At 47.6% G+C, this 20831-nt stretch overlaps 1 protein-coding gene across 1 annotated transcript; it reads left to right on the forward strand.

The window, feature by feature from the left end:
• Positions 1–1589: 1589 nt before the first annotated feature.
• Positions 1590–15142, forward strand: LOC123019529 (E3 ubiquitin-protein ligase TRIM11-like). The gene is made up of 6 exons (XM_044422474.1): positions 1590–2060; positions 4276–4371; positions 10160–10387; positions 11386–11408; positions 12231–12349; positions 13210–15142. Exons 1-6 carry the CDS (start codon positions 1590–1592, stop codon positions 13725–13727), a joined length of 1455 nt encoding a protein of 484 aa, XP_044278409.1. The 3' UTR covers positions 13728–15142.
• The last annotated feature ends 5689 nt before the right edge of the window (positions 15143–20831 follow it).

Here is a 20831-nt window from a genome sequence, read left to right on the forward strand (position 1 = left end):
GACTGAAGCTGTGCAGGCTTTGCAGACTTGTGAACCATCTTTTTTATTTTACACACATTTCGTCAAATAAAATACCAATTAAATACCAATTTAATTTTGCATACATTTAGTCAAGGAAACTACCAGTTAAAAAAACAATAAAATGTGCATTATCCCCATAGACTAAAGCATGAAAATATGCTTTTAGGGGCATTTGTATATGGGGGCAGAGGGAATGTGAGCATTTTGGGAAATTTCCAGATTTGTGGAACTTTGAATGTGTGCAGTTGCACAAGAATGCCTTTAAATAAACCCAATTCTGCCAAAGAGTAGATGAGAGAACAAAAAACAGCTGATCACCTGCAAAACGGATGGAATGGACTTTTCAACATCTGTACATCCCTAAGCCAGCATGCTTGGAGCAGTCTTTCAACTGCTGCCCTCCAGATGTTTGGGGCTACAACTCCTACTGGCCATTCTGGCTGGAGTGCTGTAATCCAAGAAGTCTCAGAACTTGTCCCCTGCCTATAGCTGATGGAACCCTTGAAGCACTGGGCTCTCCAGATGCTGCTATTGCATAAAGATACAACAGAAAAATGGAACTGCATTATGCAGTCTAACCAAGGTTCCAAACTTGCCTTTCCCATCCTTTTGATTTGATACCCTTCAGCTGGCATTGCCAAGGACTGGACTTGGTATCTTGTCCCACATTTGTATTATCAGTTATCCTTGGTCGCCTTCCCTATCAGAATGTACCCTTCATTGTCCAGATTTTAGATTTTGACCTGTCCCATTCACAGTTGGAGGGAAGGTGCTGATTCTTTACACTAAAAGCACAACTAAGAGCACAATCCTATGGGATCCCAGATTAAACAACAGAGCACTGCAATCTCAGAAGCTTCTGTCCATCCAAAGCCATGTCAAGCTCCTAACACCGCAAGAGAAAAACGGGATACATTTTTGTTTCTTTGCCTTTCAGGAAAGGGTTCTCCATTAGATGGCCCCCAAGACTCTTTAATTTCCCACTTGTGCCATGGGCAGATATATGCTACATGGCCAATGAATCCAGTCCCTCTCCCTCTCTGCTGCTGAGGATGGAGCTCAGATCTGGGGAGCAGAAGCTGCTGCAGTTTTCTGCAATGGCTTGATAGGGCTGGCCCTCTATCTCCAGCCCTAAACACATTACCACTGCATCTGATAGCCCCTGGAACACTGCCTGGGATTTTGGTTGCATCTACATACTGCTTTCTTTTGCTTAACCTCACATAAGTAGCCTGACTAGGACTTTAACATCTCTTAAATTTTAATACAGATACATCAAGAACTTTTGATTATATTTTGATAATATTTGATAATCAAAAACTTGGTGATAAGACTATCATCTCTATTTTTATTACTAATAATTGTTAAAATTGCAGACCAGTGTTACAATTTTATCATGTGAAATTTCAGGTTACACAGACGTCTTCGGACTAGATGTTCTAGCAAATAAGGGGAGGGTTATTTACGCGTTCGTTTATTTTGGAAGCTCTTAGCAAAGGGCCTGGCTTTGTGGAGCGGGGCCAGCAGGAAGCAACGTCTCTTCGCCTTTCTTCCTCTCCGGGGCAGCCATGGCGGCCGCCAGCTCTACTAGGGCGCTGCACGAAGAGCTCTTCTGCCCCATCTGCCTGGACTATTTCACCGAGCCAGTAATCCTCACCTGTCAGCACAACTTTTGCCGGACCTGCATCAGCACGTCCTGTGCCGGTCTCGGCGGCAGCTTCGCTTGCCCTCAGTGCAAGGTGCGCTCGAGGCCGGGCGAGCTCCGGCCGAACACACAGCTGGGGAAGGTGGCCGAGCGGGCCAGGGAGATGGCCTCGATCCTGGACCCATGCAGCGCGCCCCCGGGCCCAGCGCCGGCGGCAGCAGCAGGCGGGAGCGATCGGTGGGACTGCCAGCAGGAGATGTGCCAGAAGCACCAGGAAGTGCTGAAATTATTCTGCATGGAAGACACAGCCTTGATCTGCGTGGTTTGCGTCCGGTCCAAGGAGCACCGAGCCCACATGGTGGTCCCCGTCGAGGAGGCGGCTGAGGAGTTCAAGGTAAACACTCGCGCTCCCTGCTAGCAAGAGAAGGTCCTGTTTTCTCTGGTACCTGATCCCGGTAACGTCCAGCGTCCTTCTTAAGGTTTAGGGGTGACGGGAGTTTAGGGATTAGGATTAGGCATCTTGCTCACATGAATTTGGGGGCTTGGATTCTCCGGAAATCAGACTTCGGCAAGTTCTCCAAAACTTGGCGCCCTCTAAATTCTTCCTGACTACAACTCCCAGAGCCCTTTGCTATCGGCCATGCTTCCTGGAGATTATGGGAGATACGCCTTCCAGGTTTTTGCGAGAAAGTGCAATGGCTGTCTGAGAAAGCTTTACAAATAGCGGAGGAAAGAAGGGAGAAGGGAGCAAGGGAGAAAGATACACCCAACTGAATGCAGAATTCCAGAGAATAGCTAGAAGAGATAAGAATACCTTCTTAAATGAACAGTGCAAAGAAAAAGAAGAAAACAATAGAATAGGGAGGACCAGAGATCTCTTCAAGAAAGTTGGAGATATAAAGGAACATTTCATGCAAAGATGGGCAGGATAAAGCACCAGAATGGCAGGGACCTAACAGAGGCAGAAGAGATTAAGAAGAGGTGGCAAGATTACACAGAAGAACTATACAGGAAAGAGCTTAACGTCCCTGATAACCACAATGGGGTGGCCACTGACCTCGAGCCAGACATCCTGGAATGTGAAGTCAAATGGGTCTTAGGAAGTCTGAGCAACAACAAAGCTACTGAAGAAGACACTATTCCAGCTGAGCTATTCAAAATTCTAAAAGACGATGCAGTAAAAGTGCTACACTCAATATGGCAGCAGTTGCCACAGGATTGGAAAAGTTTACATTCCCATCCCAAAGAAGGGCAATGCCAAAGAATGTTCAAACTACCGCACCATTGCACTCATTTCACATGCTAGCAAAGTTATGTTCAAAATCCTACAAGCTAGGCTCCAGCAGTATGTTGACCGAGAACTACCAGAAGTACAGGCAGGGTTTCAAAGAGGCAGAGGAACTAGAGATCAAACTGCCAACATACGCTGGATCATGGAGAAAGCTACGGCGTTCCAGAAAAACATCTACTTCTTCATTGACTATGCTAAAGCCTTTGATTGTGTGGATCACAACAAATTGTGGCAAGTTCTTAAAGAGATGGGAGTACCAGACCATCTTATTTGTCTCTTGAGAAACCTATATGCGGGTCAAGAAGCAACAGTGAGAACTGGACATGGAACCACGGATTGGTTCAAAATTGAGAAAGGAGTTTGGCAAGGCTGTATACTGTCGCCCTGCCTATTTAACTTATATGCACAGCACATCATGAGAAAGGTGGGACTGGATGAATCACCAGTTGGAATTAAGATTGCTGGGAGAAATATCAATAACCTCAGATATGCAGATGATACCACTCTAATGTCAGAAAATGAAGAGTAACTAAAGAACCTCTTGATGCGGGTGAAGGAGGAGAGCACAAAAGTTGGCTTGAAACTCAACATTAGGAAAACTAAGATCATGGCATCCGGTCCTATCACTTCCTGGCAAATAGACGGGGAAGAAATGGATGTAGTGACAGTTTTTATTTTTCTGGGCTCCAGGATCACTGCAGATGGGGACTGCAGCCAAGAAATATGCTTGCTCCTTGGGAGGAAAGCTATGGCAAATCTAGACAGCATACTAAAAAGCAGAGACATCACCCTGCCAACAAAAGTGTGTATAGTCAAGGGTATGCTTTTTCCAGTTGCAATGTATAGCTGTGAAAGCTGGATCATAAGGAAGGCTGAGCACCAAAAAATTGAGGCCTTTGAACTGTGGTGCTGGAGGAGACTCCTGTGAGTCCCTTGGACTGCAAGGCGATCAAACCAGTCCTAGAGGAGATCAACCCTGACTGCTCTTTAGAAGGCCAGATCCTGAAGATAAAACTCAAATACTTTGGCCACCTAATGAGAAGGAAGGACTCACTGGGGAAGAGCCTAATGCTGGGAACAACTGACGGCAAAAGAAGAAGGGGACGGCAGAGGATGAGGTGGCTGGATGGAGTCACTGAAGCAGTTGGTGTGAGCTTAAGTGGACTCTGGGGGATGGTGGAGGACAGGAAGGCCTGGAGGAATGTTGTCCATGGGGTTGTGATGGGTCGGTTTCCCTAAAGTCGCTGTTAGGGTTAGGGAAACCAGAATGCCTCACTGCAGAAAAGACTTCAAAGCCATCTATGGTCACTTTTGACAGGTTCAGGTTCAGCACCATTTGGCCATGTTGAAGAGAGAGAAGGACAGCAGAGAAATACTTGCAGTAAACCAAGGGAATAAACTGAAGATGCTGTTGGTAAGATACTGCTTTTTCCTTGGTTGACAAAGTTGTGTTGTTTGGGGCTTGAAGGATACCCCTTGAAATAGGGCAGCATTTGAGGAGCGATCAAAGGAATAATTTGGAAGGTGGATTGATCCTCCTGCCATTTTTGCTGCTCCATGTGGTGTTTCCTGGCCCAGAATTGTAAAGTTGCAAGAGCAGAAAGTTCAGCTGGGAAACTTATTGGAAAGTTTGCAAGACAGGCTCTATTGGGTCACAAGCAGAGAAGAGCCATATTGCAGAATAGTTCAGCCACAGAGACTTCTGTAAGCAGGTCTTACAAAGGAAGCCCCTTGCAAGGACCCCATGGATTTCAATTCCTTGCTGAGGCTGTCAGATTTAGGGAAGCTCTGGGTCTCAGCCTCATGACAACCATGGGGCTTTCTCAGCATATTACTGTGTAAGAAGATAGACACATGATATGGTTTTCTTGACTGGGCAGAAGGATGGTGATCAGAAAGTGATCAGAATTAATATCTGTCCCATTGTTGTGGGTGGATCTCTTCCTGTTGAAGTTTTAGATTTCAGTGTTTTTCCCCCTCTGCAAGAGTGGGGGCTGTTGAAGTGGTTCACCCACAGGAGCTTATGAATTCCCATGGCTTCCAGAGGGTGCTGGGTGGTTTTCCTGCTCGTATGACCGAAGAGCTCATTGATGTCCTGGTCACTGTGGAAAGCAGAGAAGAATCAGGCAGAAGGTGCATCCATGCACCATCTCCCTCTGAGCAAAGCCAGGATTCTTGGTGTACACCTGAGCTTTGGGCAATGAAGAAAGAAGGAAGATGACTAGAATGCAAGTAAAGTAAGACTTGTGATGAATCTGACTGGACACCGGTTAGCACTCACTGTGAAGGTTGTTCCATAGCAGTGAGGGCAGCAAAGGGGGAATGCTCTTCCACCACCATTGCACCTTCCCAGTGTCTTCCAACAGAGCTTTTTCAGGTGGCTTGTAGCCTCCTACAATCAGTGGAACCCTCAGCAGCACACTATGACATGTTTGTGTGGCATTTTGAAGATAAGGTATCTCAAGCCCTTACGGAATAAGACCCCACAATTACAATTGCTGCCCTGACTCTAAAATTGTCTGGTCCAATATTATTGGAAGAATTTCAACTGTTGAGGACCAAAGATGTGCCCAAGGTGTTTGGCCAAGTCCAATCGACCATCTGTTTGCATGACCCTTGCCCTTCATGGTTTATGATCTCCAATAGGGAGGGATATCAGGCTAGGTCCAGGCAGGCTATAAACTGCTCCTTGAGAGAAGGTGTGTTATCAGCTTGTTTAAAGGAAGCAGTGATTAACCCACTTCTAAAACAATGCCTAACCTGGGCTCAGACAATGATAACAACTACAGGCCAGCAGGCACAATCCTTTCCTGGGGCAGATGTTTGAAAGAGTTGTTGCCAGTCAACTGCGAACATTCTTGAACAACACAGATGATCTAGCTCAGGGGTCTCAAACTCGCGGCCCGCGGGCCAATTGCTGGGATGGGTGGGGCATGGGGGAGGGGCCCTGTGGCCTTCAAAGCACTGGCGGCGCCCGGGCCAGCCTCTGGGAGCGTCGCGGGATGAGCGGCCCACCACCAGCGCAGTGGTGGAATACTTGATGCGGCCCAGCCTCACCCAGACTCTACTTCCAGCAGCCCCCAGGTAAGTTGAGTTTGAGACCCCTGATCTAGATCCTTTACAATTGGGATTTAACCCTGGTTTTGGAACAGAAACTTCCAGACCTGTTGGATGACGGTTGCCAGGAGAGAGTGGGGGGGAGTGCAACCCTCTTGGTTCTCTTGGACCACTCAGTAGCACTCCATGGATGGCCAATTCCAGAAAGTGATAAATGCTCTGTACGTGGCAGCTTTGCTATGGAGCTCCATGGGGCTCTATTACAGCCTTCCTACCGTTCAGCATCTACATGGAATCTCTGGGGAGGCTGCCCAGAGGTGTGGGCTGAGGTGTAATCAATATGTGAATGACACCCAGCTTTGTCACTTTCTTTTTCATCGAATCCAGGTGAGACAGTGGCTGCTCTGATTCATGTGGCTGCTCTGGGCATGGTAAGGGGCTGAATGTGGGCTAATTAATGCAGTTTCCATCCAGAAAAAGCGGAGGAACTGTTGGTGGGTGACTCACCTGCCTGGATGAATGATATTCAACCTGTTCTGGTGTGGTTTGCACTCCCCTTAAGAACTAGGTTCGTAGTTCAGGGATGCTCCTGGATCCAACATTGCCACTAGAGGCAGAGTGGGGCTCAGTGGCATGGAGCACCGTATATGAGCTTCGAGTGATACACCAACTACTTCCTTATCTGGACTGAGATAGCCCAGCTGCAGTTATCCATCTTCTGGTAACCTCTCAGTCGGATTACTACAATGTGTTATAAGTGGGGACTCCCTTTGGGAATGTTCCACAAGCTTCAGATGTTCCTAAATAGGACAGCGAGATTGCATAGGAGAACAAAAATGATCAGAGGGCTGCAGCAGCTCCCCCAAGAGGAAATGCTGATGCCCATCATTCTGAATGGCTTTAGAAGAGGATTGGACAGATATATAAGGGAGGAGGCCATCAGTGGCTCCTAGCCTTGCTGGCTCTGTGCTACCTCCTTTAGCAGAGGAGGCATGCCTGCATACACCAGCTACTGAGGAATTCGGGCAGGAGGAGGTCTTGCACCCATCCTGCTTGAGCAATCCTGTGGGCAGCTGGTTTGCCACCAGGTGTACAGCGTGCTGGACGGGATGGACCTTGGTCTGATCCAGCATAGCTTATGTCCTTAAATTCTTAACAGTGACTGGCCAACATGATGCTATAAGGCAGTACCATCTGCACTGCCCATCCATATCTGGGCGGGATTGAAAGTGTTACATTTAAAGTCCTAAATGGCTTCGGACCCGGTTTCCTAAAGGATCATCTCCTCCCTTGAGTACCTACCCTAAGCTTGCTCTCAGCTATATTGGGAGTCACAGGACAACACTATCGAGAGTATGAACCGTTCACCATGCCCAGTACTGTCTAATCAGAAGCCTCGGACTAGACAGCTTTCAGGCTTAAATTCTCTTCAGAAATTGTGCAGTCTGAGAAGGGTCTCAGTGATAAACAGGTGCCAGGCTATGTTGGGCTTTTCTTAGATATGAATGAGCTAGGATAGCTTAGTCAGTTCCACTTTCCTTCTACCCTGCAGTTCCACTTTCCTTCTCAGCTGGCAGCTTTGGGCACGTTCTACCCTGTATGGAGGCCTCTATAAAGTCTGTAGCATGAGTAGGTAGAATTGGCTTTCCATGTGAAACCAGGAGTGCTCAGGTTTCTGGGCAGTTCAGTGCCTCCACTTTTGCTTCCCTTGTACAAGGAAGCCGTGGGTCTAATGGGCCATGTGCAGAAGCCTTGCTTTGCTTGCTTAGCTATAATCTGCATCCATGTTCTATCAATATATTTGTAGTCAATAAAGCATTTAATATCTGCAGCAAAAGTGGCTTTGCTTCTTCCTGGGTAATCCAGCATCTAAGGTAGGGTGCTTCAGCTGGGCCAGGCACTTGGGGTGGGTCATCTCCAGAAGCCCCTGCCAAAGGAAGCAGGGTGGGAAGCTACTAAGTAAAGGGCCTTTTCTGCTGTGGCACCCCCATAGTGGAATGAACTTCCCAGAGAGACTTACCTGACCCCAATGTTGTACTCTTTCCACTGTCAGGTGAAGACCTCCTTATTTAGCCAGAATTTTTTTTTAGTCTCTGTTTCAGATCTTATTCTGTTCCTTAAAACTTCATGCTGATACTAGGCTTTAACATTGGCTTTTATTTCTGTTCTATATTGTAGTTTTGTAACACACTTAATGTCATATTTTATAGTCTTGATTATTGTGAGCTGATCAGAGTGCTTCAGCTAATTGGCAGTTTAGACATGTAATAAATAAAGAAATAAGAAATGGAAACTAAACCCCATAAGTGCAATTCTGACTGTTTTCCTTTCTGACACCAAGTATATAGTTCTCAAACAGAACCCTTGTGGGAGAAAAAGCCATCAAACAAGGCAGATGTTATGGCAAGCAATTTGCTGCCCATCAGCCCTGCATTTTCACCTCCCAAGTAACATCTAATCAGTAATACAAAACATATCAATGACATGCTGCAGCTCTGTGGAAAGTCTCCATGAGTGGCAGCCAGCACAGCACAACAAAGAACTGAGAAAATGGAAAAGAACCAGGACAGATGAGGCATCCTCAGATTGGTGCTGAGCTCCAGCTGCACAGCCAGACCCACCACTGTTGCCTGCCTTTTGCTCTTCTTTTCAAAAACATCTTAATCAGGGAGCAGTCACGGTAATCGCCCCACAATGCCCTGTTGTAACCTTACTCCAAGCAATTGCAGGAAATTAAAATGGCGGCTCCAAACCACCCAGTCCTGATTCAAAGTCTTGCTTCTTTCTGCTACTGTCAGGCAAACTTTTCCCTTGCCACGGGTGCCATTAACCTGGAGCTGACCCTAAGAAAGGTGGGGGTAGGGGGTGATGTGTTTGCTGAAGTACCTTTTTCAGGTCCAAGCCATTTGAAAAATATAAAATGTTCCTGATGACCGAACAAGGGGTTTTATTGGAGAGACACAAGAGAGTCAAAAATATAAAATAAACCTCTGCCAAGGTCAGAATGTGTAAAAGATTAGCCTGGAGCCAAATGTTTTGACAGCAGAAGTGTAGGTTCAGATCACCATCACAAAAGTAATGGCATGTTTTCTGCATGATGCAAAAAAAGCTTTTTCATTGCAAAAAAAAGCTAAACATATAAAAGCTCTGTGCATGATGGCTGTGGCAGCTGGTCTTAACTGGAGATGGGCTCACTCTCTGAACAAAAGTATGGCCTAAACTGAACAAAAGCATTCCATGGCCTAAACTGAACAAAAGTATTCCAACCCCAGTTCAGGAATTTTTTTAAAAATATCAGTCCTTAGGAATGCAAGAGATATAGCGGAGGGCACATAGGATTCAAAGGAGGGAGATCACATGTACAGCCAACGTTCCTTTGTGGAATTAGCAACAGAAATTCCTACTGACAGAAAGACTCTGCTTTTTGATGTGACCCATCCTTCTCCTTTGGGAAACACAGTGCTGTTACCGACACTGGCTGCATTCACACAACATGACAAGCAACCCTGTGTGGTTACTATGGTTTTCAGGTACACCCCAAAGTACATCACTCCTGACTAGTTTGCCCACCTCTTCCTCCTAGACCCACAAATAGAGACTAGATGGCTAGAGTGGCTCCTTCATTTGCCACTCTTTCTGGAAGACTCTGGTAGCTGCTGTGGAAACCATTATCCTGGGTTCAGAAAACATGACAAGTCACAGTGGTTCAGAGAAAGCACAAAACAATCAATTATTTCTTATCATGGTTTGTAAAGACCAAGTTTATTGTGGTGAAATACCACAACTGATTTCAGACAGACCAACAATGGTAAAAATCCACCATGGCTTACCCTATTGCCTGACCCCAGCCGCTATTTCATATTTCCTTCTGTTGAAGTAATGGAACTTCATTCTGTGTTTAAGTTCATCTAAGTTAGGTATGTTTATTAAAGCACCTTTGCAGGAGAGAGTCTCCCCCATAAAGTAGGAAGCATCTCTCTCTGGGGGAATCACAGACAGGTCTGATTGGCTACATCCTGAGTCTTCCCAAGGATCTGTAGTAAGTGCCTCCTCCGTGTGTACACATGGCTTATTTTTTCACCAGGCCTACTTGACTAGAAAATACTCAAGGCCCAAACATTTTCTGCATCTGCATTTCTCTGCAGAGCCGTGTGGAAACTGAGAGGAACCGTGCTACCCAAATGTTTCAGCAGCTGCAAAGGAACCTACAAGACAGGGAAAACCACATCCTGCAGGGGTTCTCCCAAGTGACCAAAGACTTGAGGAAAATGGAGGAGAATAACAGAAAAGTCCACCAGGGGGCACCACTTCTACAAGAACGGATCTTGGAACTGGAGGAAAAGTGTCAACAGCCCGATACTGAATTTCTGAAGGTCAAAAGAAAGAGTTTGGGAAAGGAAGTTGAGAAAAGGGGTGTGTGTGTGTGGCTTCAAGGGCCATGGAAACGGTTCCATTTGTGTCAGGCTAGAAAATATCAGATAATGTTAAGATAAGAGAGCTCATTATATCTTCCATTAAAAAATGGAACTATCCAAGACCTTGGCATCACCCTTGTAGCACTGATTATTTCCTGCCAGATCGTTCCAACTACTACTAATTCTACTGCCTCTGCCTCTTCACTCTCCTTTGCCTTAGATATCTTAGAACTTCTCAAGGAACAGGTGTTGGCCCAGCTAACCAGCAGGGAACCAGTAGCAGTTGTGTTGTGCTGTTGCAGTGCCCCAGCTTAGGTAGGGTTCAGTGCACCCAGAAAGATGATGGTGTCCTGGAAGAAGTTGATTGCTGCTTTCCTTGCAGGACACCTTGCATGCTGCCCTAGACCATGTAAACCTCATCGGCATGTAGCAGTTGCTGTTGCTTGCATGAGGGGCAGACAGTATTTTCAGAAACACAGCTAAAATGCACAGATCTGCTGCAATGGCATGGATGCATTTGATTCTCTAGCTAATCCCCGCCTGGTCCGTCAAGCTCTCCATGGCACTAGGCGCTCATGTGGAAGCCCTGCTCATCTGTATTCTGATCCTCAGAAGCTGCCCTGTACAGAATCAGGGCTTGATTTTGCACAGGATTCTCTTCTAGCTCTACCTTCAGAGATGGAGAATGGAACTCCAAACCTTCGGGATGCAAAGAAGGTGTTCTACCACTGAGCTACATCCCCTTTTGCCAAAGAAAGGGAGTTTGCAAGGCTGTCCCTCCACACCATCAGGTGTCCCCATGCAGAGCTCAACTTAGTGTTGCTTCCCTCTGTGTAGTTGCATGGAGCAATTTTGAATGTGTGACTCCGAATGCTGTGAGAGCATGGCCTTCCTCTGCTTCCCTCCCTCCTTAGAATTCCATTTTCTCATCATTTCTCTGTCTGTGTCTCTTGTAGGATATCGGGACCCTTTTGAACAGGTAAACAACTCTTGTTTTTGTTCAGTTGTTTCTGTTATATTGTCTAGGCTTCAGGAGAGAAGTGCACGGCAATATTTGCTTGGCCTGGTTCAAGTCAAAATGTCCCCCACACTTGCCTCTTTGGCTTTGAAGCTCCCCTGCCCCCACTCATCCCTTATTTCCCTTGTCCCAGCTTTTCTTCTTTTTTCCCTAGTCTATCCCTGTTTCCTAGAATACTACTTACTCGGTCTTGCTTCAGCCACTCTGCCTGTGGGTCCTTTCCATTGTCTCCTGGGTCTTTCCCCCTTCAATTTACTTGATTGATTAATTATATTTACACTCCAGCGTTTTGCTCCAAAGGATCTGAGGTGTATCCATGGTTGTCCATTCTTGTTCTGACCTGAGAGTCAGTGACTGGCCCAAAGGTCACCCAAAGTGCCTCAGTGGCTGAATGGGGCCTAGAAGCCTGATCTTAATCCTTGCTCAACCTCTAAGCACAACAAAGGCTGGCTCTCTTGCGTGGCTTTCCAAAGCTCCACCTCCTTGCTTTGGCCTGGCTAGCCAAACCCCCAATTCCTTCTAGGTCCTGTGTGGCATTCCTCAAATAGCCAGGTAGATGCCACTTCTTTCCCAGGTTTCCAAGTGGATGTCAATAGGTAGTAATGCAGTGTGATGGGAGACTGCCTGCAACTATTTCTCTGTTCAGTTACAGGCACCGTGTGGTCAGCTTTTAAGCATTTGTGTGTGCACTTCCCAGTTGTCTGCATCTATCCAGACATTCTGGCAAATTAAAGAAGTGCCCACCCAGCTGATGGCTTTTCTGCCTCTTTCGTCTTGTTGCAGGTGTAAAAACTGGAACTTCCCCAAATGGTCGCCAGTGCCCACCACAGAATTGGAAGAGAGGATTTCCTTTTTCTCCCAGAAGAAGACAGTTCTGTGGGAGCACATGAGTGAGATTCGAGGTTAGTGGTTCTCAACAGCCCCCAGGATCTTCTCTGAAATGGAATTTGGTCCTCGGACTGAGAGGGTGTCTTGCCAAGAGGCAAAAGATTCTTTTTGATTTAAAGGCAATAAACACGCCAGTGTGGAAGGGAGAGATTTATTAAACACAGGCAAAAGAAATAGGAGCACAGCAGAGAGTATGCTTACTTATGCTTACCTTCTGCAATCAGGAACCCCAAGGGACAGTGAGGGGACTCCTTCAGCCCGTCTGCACAGTGTTGATTCCGTGGTTCAGCCTGAGCTGAGGTCCAGCAGAGGAGGGAGTTTCCAAAACTTATATAAGAATAACTGTCAAGTTTGCACCTGGTGCTGATTACCTTGGGGGTGTGGCGGGGGGGGTGGAGATGCTAAATTGTCTCTGCAAGGCCAAATAAGAGTATCTGGCACTTGTCAAAATGAAGATTAATCTCATCTTCCCCAAACTACTTGTGCCAGTTGCTAATCTATGGAACACAGCAATTTGACTCCAGGATCACACGGATTAATAGTACAGCACATAAAGCAAGACTTTTCCTTATGTGAGCAGAAACAGCAAGTGCAGGCTTTGCTGGGGACTGGGCACAAAATGGAGGGAGTGGGGCACACCGCCAGCTCCTCGACCTTGCAATGATCTTCCACAGTGCTGCTACAGGGAGGTCCCCTGCAGCAGGGTGAGCAGAACAATACCAGAAGGGCTGTGCCACCCGCCTCTTCCTTTCCACAGACTTTCACGTTGATCTCGCAAGCAAGCTGTCATATTCAGGCAGTGTGCGCACATCACATTTGATGCAGGTAAAGCTTTGCATGCCATATTAAGTCCTTCCCTCTGCCTCTGTTCCAGAGATCCTGACCTTGGATCCCAATTCAGCTCACCCCAGGCTTGCCATTTCAGCTGACCGGAGGACTGCGAGCCGCCAGGATGTGTGTCCAGCCCCCAGCAAAATTTCACAGAGGTTCTATCCCTCCTTCTGTGTTCTGGGCTCCGAGGGCTTCACCGGCGGCCGTCACCACTGGCTGGTTCAGCTGAAAGGCCGGTGTGGCTGGGCCCTGGGCGTTGCCCATGAGTCTGTGAACAGGAAGAGGCCGGTGGTGCTCCAGCCGGCACACGGGGTTTGGGCGGTGGAGCTGGGCCCCTTCCAGCTTCACTCCTTCGCTGCACCCTCTGAGGCAGAAGCAGAGGTTCCACCACCCAAACTCCGCAAGACTCTCGTCAGCTTGGACTATGAAGCAGGGCGCTTGGCCTTCTCTGACCCACAGAGCCCAGAACCTCTCTTCACCTTTAGGACTTCCTTCAAAGGGAAACTTTACCCATTCTTTTGGCTGTGGTCCCCTGAAGCCTCCATCACTCTGTGCCCCTGAGGGAAGCGGGAGATGCAGCAGGTCGGGGTGGAGGAGGAGGCCGTGCCTGGGCTCCTCGTTCTGGCCCAAAGCAGCTGAAAGAAAACTCAAGCGCCCTTACTTCGGATGCCCACTTTGGCATCCAACTTTGCGGACTGTAGCTCTCTTCAATGATGGTTGAGAGCGTCAGAAACAGGAAATTCAAGGGTGAGAGGAAGAATGGCCAACAGTGAGGTCAGGATATTCAATGTGGAAAATACTGAACATACTCATAAGAATGTAAGAAGAGCCCTGTTGCATCAGCCTAAGGGGCCAGTCCAGCTGTCTGTTCACAGAGGGAAACCTGCTGTCCAAGGGAAACCCACGCACATGGTATGAGGATGGCAGCACCCTCCCACTTGTGCTCCCTGCTTTTCGGTTTACATAGGCATACCACCTTTAATACACATGGCAGCATTCAGGACTGGTAGCTCTTGCTTGCCTTCTCCTCCAGACATTTCCGCAGGCTCCTTCTGAAGCCAACCATAGCCATGGCTGCATCTCATAGAAGCGAACTCCATCATTCCACTATGCACTGTGTGGAAAAAGTCCTTCCTTTTATCTGCCCTGTATTTTCCACCAATCAGCTTCAGTATTGTGAGAGAGGGAGCTAAAAGGTATGAGAAAGGGTTTCCCACCTCTGCATTAAAGAATCACTATTTTGCAGTAGAAATGGCAAGTTTGGGTACCCTCATCTGGATCAGACCCAGTGGAGGGGGGGGGGATAGGGAGAGGCTTAAAGCCCCTCTACCCTGCATACTGGGGTCCCCATCAAGTTTTTTTGGGGGCAGCTCTGTGCCTACTCCAAAGTAAGAAAAAAAATACATCACTGCTAAATGCAGGTCTAAAGAAACGACTGTCTTAGCCTTCAAAGGTTTACACAGATCTAAAGGAATGTCAGTTGTTTCGGTCCAGCCCAACCCTTTTTCTCTCTTATTCCATTTCACTGGTCTCTCATTCCCACTGTAAGTTGCCTTGGTAACTTATGCATCAGATAAGGCAATGGGGGTGATTCATCTGTGAACAAGTGCCTTAAAGAGGCAAGCAAGCTTTGGATATGGCTTCTGTGCTTACTGGTGGTACGTGATGGCTTAGTAATGCCTTTATGAACCAAAGTCAATAAAGATGCTTTCTAAAGAGGTAACTTTATATGGTGGACTGACTCAGTTCTGGACAGGTCCTTCTGCACCTTTAACAACTGCGCAGGTGCAAGAACAAGTGGGATCTGCAAGAAAACGTTGAAGATTCCAGCCACTGGTTGAAGATTCCAGCCACTCCACTTCTTTTCCCACCCTGAATCCTCTATGCCCCTCAAGTGCGCTGTAGTTTCCTTGCGCTCCTTGGAGTGCGGGAGGTGCAGGTTGGCCCTGAAGGGTCCCCCAGAAGTCTCTGCATCCTTCATAGGTTTGTTTGTTTGTTTAGCAGACTTATATGCCACCCCATTCGCCTAAGCCTCGGGGCAGCTTACAAATAAATAAATATCATTAATACAAAAAATACAGATGGAGACACCCTGGCCACAGTTGTCAAAATCAATAAACAGAATCAGCAATTAAAAAGACGTTTGCATAAAATGGTCTTGGCCTGGCGCAGAAAAGCAAATACCAACGGCACCAGGTGGACCTCTCTGGGGAGTGCATTCCATAGGTTGGGCGCCACCACAGAGAAAGCCCTCCTCCGGGTAATCACCCTCCTAATGTCCTTCACAGAGGGCTCCCGGAGAAGGGCCTCTGCTGCCGATCTCAAGGGGCGGGAGGACACGTATGGACGTAAGTGCTCCTTTAGGTAACCAGGACCCAAGCCGTTAAGGGCTTTATAGGTGATACCCAACACCTTGAATTGGGCCCAGACTTCAGTGGGGAGCCAGTGAAGCTGACGGAGGACTGGAGTTACATGAGCACAACGCCCATTCCCTGTCAGCAACCTAAGTTACCAATGCATGTGTCACTGTCACCAGGTGGTCGTTCTCCAGGTAGGGACGCAGCTGGTGAATCAGCTGAAGCTGAAAGAAAGCGCTCCTCGCCACCACTGTTACTTGAGCTTCCAGCAAAAGCTCTGGATCGAGGAGCACTCCCAAGCTGCAGACCTTGTCTTTACGAGGGAGTGCAACCCCATTCAGGACAAGGTCAAGGTCCCCTTCCCCAAAGCCCGAGCCACCTACCAACAAGACCTCCGTCTTGTCTGGATTGAGCTTCAGTTTATTGGTCCTCATCCAGCCCATTACCTCGGCCAGGCACCGGTTCAGCACAGCCACTGCCTCACCTGGATTGGTAGAAAACGAGAGGTTGAGCTGGGTATCATCAGCGTACTGATGGTTCCACAGCCCACACCTCCTGATGACCTCTCCCAGCGGTTTCATGTAGATGTTGAACAGCAAAGGGGACAAAATGGACCCCTGTGGTACTCCATGGCATAGCTGCCATGGCGCAGAGCCATAGTCCCCCAGCACCACCTTCTGGAATCGGCCATTGAGATAGGAGTGGAACCACTGCAAAGCAGTGCCTCCAACTCCCAATCCCGCTAGCCTATCCAGAAGGATACCATGGTTGATGGTATCAAAAGCCGCTGAGAGGTCCAGGAGGACCAACAGGGACACTCTCCCCTCTCTCTCCCTGCACAGGTCATCATACAGGGCGACCAAGGCAGATTCAGTACCATACCCAGGTCTGAAGCTGGACTGAAATGGGTCCAGATAATCAGTTTCATCCAAGAGTGCTTGGAGTTGTCCCACAACCACCCGCTCCAACACCTTGCCCAAAAACAGGATGTTGGCCACCAGTCAATAATTGGTGGCCATCTCTGGATCCAGGGATGCCTTCTTTAGGACTGGTCAGGCTACCGCCTCCTTCAAAGGGGCAGGTACCCAGCCATCCCTCAGAGAGGCGTTGACAACCTCCAAGATCCAGGTCCCTATCCCGTGCTTGGCATTGTTAAGTAGCCAAGATGGGCAAGGGTCCAATAGGCAGGTGGTGGGACGTACTTGTCCAAGCACCTTCTCCACATCATCAGGCCGCAATAACTGAAACTCATCCAATAAATTAGGACCAGACGGCAACATTGGTTCCTCCCCTGAAGGCTCTGAATTACTAGTGGAGTCCAACTCATGACGATTCTGAATGGTTTTCTCCTTAAAATGCATGGCAAAGTCGTCACAGAGGGCCATCGAGGGTGGTACAGGGTCTTTCTTGGGGCCAAGATGAACCAGCCCATGTACCACCTGAAAAAGCTCTGCCGGCATAGTAAGGAGGCAATGGAAGCGGAGAAGAATTTCTTTTTCACCGCCCTCACCACCACAGCATAGGCCCAATAATGGGCTCTTAAGTGTGCTCAATCAGATTCATCCCATGATTTCCTCCACCAACGCTCTAGACGTCTCCCAACCCACTTCATCACCCGTAATTCAGGTGTACACCAAGGGGAAGAGTGGGCTCTGCCCGGTGGGAGAGGACGCTTAGGAGTGATCGTGTCAATAGCTCTGGTCATTTCCCCATCCCATAGTTCGACCAGAGCCTTGACAGGAGCACCAGTCTTGTCAGCCGGAAATTCCCCCAGGGCCTTCAGGAATCCATCCGGATCCATCCGGTTCCGGGGGCGGACCCACACAATCGGGTCTGCACCCTTACAGAGGGAAAGGCCACTCTCGAGCTCAAACCTCACGAGGAAGCGATCTGACCATGACAGGGGTGTCAGACACAAATTCCTCACCCTCAGATCACCCTCTTCCTTTCCCATCGAGAAAACCAGGTCCAGAGTGTGTCCACGTTCATGGGTCAGGCCGGAGACATGTTGAGACAGCCCCATGGCCGCCATGGAGGCCGTGAAGTCCTGAGTCACCCTGGTCAGACCAGTCTCGGCATGGAGATTGAAGTCCCCCAGGACCAACATCCTGGGAGTCCTCAACACCAGGTCCGAGACGATCTCCGTCAGCTCAGGCAGGGAGTCTTTTGCGCAGAAGGGTGCACGGTACACCAACAGAATCCCCAGTCTGTCTCGGTCACCCAACACCAAGTAGAGGCACTCTAGACCTGGCCTCGAGGGGACTGGAAGCTCTGTGAGGGAGATGGAAGCTTTGTAAACCAAAGCAACCCCCCCTCCCCTCCCCTCCCCTCCAGGCATGGATGGTGCTGAACCAGATACCTGGACGGGCACATTTGAGAGAGGAAGACATCCCTTCCCTCTCCCGCCCAGGTCTCTGTTATGCAAGCCAGGTCAGCCCCCACAATCAGATCATGGATGAGGGATGATTTGTTGTGGACCGACCTGGCATTAAGCAGCAGCACCATCAGGCCTATTTTAGATAGGTTCAAGAATCAAGAGCCTTGCCCCATGTGACTCAAGATTTCTATATACTGGAGGGAGTGTTGCATTTAAATACTTGAAAAGCATCATCCATGTTCTAGTAGCTTCCCATTTGGCCTGCTGCTGTGAGGACTGCCTTTGAAGAACATCTGGAAATTTCAGCAGCTGGTCCAGAATGAGGTAGTCCAGTTATTCATTTGTTTTCTCCTTTACCCCCTCCCTCCCTGGATCACAAACACCTTTTAACATGTACTACTACTAACTAACATGTGGAATTGCTGTAATTTTTGACCATCCTTGAGCACAGCCTCTTTACTGTCTAAGGTTTTCAAACCAATTTGTAGAACCAGTGCTTTGAAAACAGACCATGGGAGGCCACAGGACTCCGTGAGGATCAGAATAACATGCTTGTGGTCAGTAACACTGAATAACATAAACATTAAAAACATCAAACTATTTAGACATGCACTGCCGGACTGAGTCACACCTGGCCAATTCTCTCGAGGAAGAAAGAACTAGAGGCTTCTACTATTTTTTTTTTTTTCTCTCTTTATTTAAAAAGGCACACAAATTGAGCAGCAGGTGGCAGCCAGGGAGGCACTGGTTGTATTCAGAGCAGCATCAAGTCTTCCCAAATAAGCAGCTTTCCATTTGCATCTCTTCAACGCTCCCATATGCCCATGAAAACTGCAAAGCTCAGACCTTTCTCCCTTGTTGGATGCATTCCAGCTGCAAACTCCTTCTCTCCTGTCATGTGCACACGCAGACACTCATGTCAGCATGCAGGCTGAATGATGGTTCTGGTCATCTGGCCAGCCCAATCCAGTTGCCTGAAGGAGCCACATGCAATAACCTCCCACAATCAAGCGAAACAAAATCTCAGAGAAATTTTCTCTTCATTCCAACACATGGCAATTTTACAGAGCCATTATTTTGCTCCCTCTGCTGGTGTATGTTGATTATGGCCTTTCTAGATATGCCACATAGATTACATTTTGTTTAGCATTAGTAGAATACTGCAGACCTACTAAATGTAATAGACTTGTGAAAACTGCAGGGTGATGGTAGTGATGCAAAATAGTTTATTACATGATTCAAGACAAAGCTGGTACAGGGATACTTCCCTGGGGGAGGGGAATATATTTAAATATGTTTTTCTTTTAGATTGTAGAGCACAATCCTATGGCCTCTAGACAGTGTTTGAAGGCTGCGGGACTTTTTTGGCACCCCAGTTCCAACTCCAGAAACTTGCTTCAAGATCGAAGTGGGGAATCCGAGCATCTACCCCTCCTGCTCACAGCCAATGTGAAAAGAACTGTGTTGGCCACTCTTCCGAGATGGCACACAAAGTGGGTTGTGGGTGCCTGAGTGAAGCAGGGAGAGGAGGAGAGGGGCACCGCTGCAATTCGAAGTATCGTGGTGCCTCCTTGGCCTCTTCATGCTCCAGTGCATGCAAAACTGGCTATCTAAATGTTCTGCCCAGCAGGAGTGCAGAGTTGTCTCCATGTTCCTCCCACTTTGCAAAGGGTGCCTGTAATCCCAGAGTTCAGAAAGCTACAGGATTCAACCATGCCTTAAAAAACTGCTTGGGGTCCAGTTACCCAAAGGAACACTTCATCCCTAGGCCCTATGATCATCCATTGGGGTCCCTCTCAGGGAGACCTCGGGGTAGGTGGCAACCAGGAGAAGGGCCTTTTCAGCTGTGGCACCCCATCTTTGAAACAAGTTCCCCAAAGAGGTATGCCTGGTGCCTACTCTTTCTATTTGGTACCAGGTGAATACCTTTTTATTCTCCAGGTATTTTGACTTTTTTTCGTTTTAATATTGCTGTATATTGCTGCTATGCCTGTGTGCTAACCAGATTGTAAGTGCTGGGGGCTTCTTGCTATTGCTTTATTGGTTTTATTGTTATATGGTTTTATTGTGATTTGATTCTTTTGTTCCTTTGCCTATGTTTTTTTTAACTTTGTAAACTGTCCAGAGAGCCTTCTGGCTACTGGGCAGTATAAAAATGAAATAAATATTTTTTTAAAAAAATACACCTACTTAAATAGAAACCTTTTCCAGTAGGCATGCCAAGGTAATTGTGTCCTCTGTACATCATCTGTATTATTATTATTTATTATTATTTTTTAAAAGGTAGTTAAAGAAATAATAAACTAAGTTTCTTGCTAAAAAGCCCCTGCCAGTCAAGTGGAGCAAGCGGTAATACCAAAAGACAGCTGCCCGTGTGGGGCCATGCATCCATAAGCTTGAACATGGAACTGCTCGTGTTTCACAGCAACCTCAGCCATACAGTCAGTTTTGCACAGAACACCCTCTTTTTTAATACAGAAACTAAACTTATCTCGGTTTTATGTGCAGCTGAACAAAGCAGCTTATTTATTCCTGGCATGACTCTGGGTAGAAACTAGAAGTCTTGCTGGGGTAGGAGTCCTGCTGCCCATGGTAACATGAGGTTCTACATTTAACCCTACAATGATCATATAGCCATGGAAATATCAAGGATGTTGATGGGTCGGTATGGCATCAGGATGCATCAGAATTCCCAGAACCTATGCCAAACCACAGATCCTTGTGAGGAGCTATGACATAACCAGGGAGCAGCCTGGCTTTCAAATCTGGTGCTACCAAACTAGAGTAATTGCATTAACACTGATTAATAAATAATCCCACTTGCACAGAACTCGATCGTGCCTTTCACAACCAAACTCACAGAAATCTCTCAGCAACCCTTCCTGAATAAGGCCACCCTGCAAAGATGTCAGTCCTCTCACCGCTTTTCTT

The sequence above is a fragment of the Varanus komodoensis genome, unplaced genomic scaffold (assembly GCF_004798865.1).
Source record: "Varanus komodoensis strain SLA01 unplaced genomic scaffold, ASM479886v1 scaffold128, whole genome shotgun sequence".
In the NCBI taxonomy this organism is placed as follows: Eukaryota; Metazoa; Chordata; class Lepidosauria; order Squamata; family Varanidae; genus Varanus; species Varanus komodoensis.

What these genes read in the sequence shown, in the direction of transcription:
- LOC123019529 (XM_044422474.1), top strand. Translation starts at nt 1,590, where the DNA reads ATGGCGGCCGCCAGCTCTACTAGGGCGCTGCACGAAGAGCTCTTCTGC. An exon ending in CCGATACTGAATTTCTGAAG is followed by an intron (nt 10,388 to 11,385) that starts GTCAAAAGAAAG and finishes TGTCTCTTGTAG; the next exon opens with GATATCGGGACCCTTTTGAA. An exon ending in GCACATGAGTGAGATTCGAG is followed by an intron (nt 12,350 to 13,209) that starts GTTAGTGGTTCT and finishes CCTCTGTTCCAG; the next exon opens with AGATCCTGACCTTGGATCCC.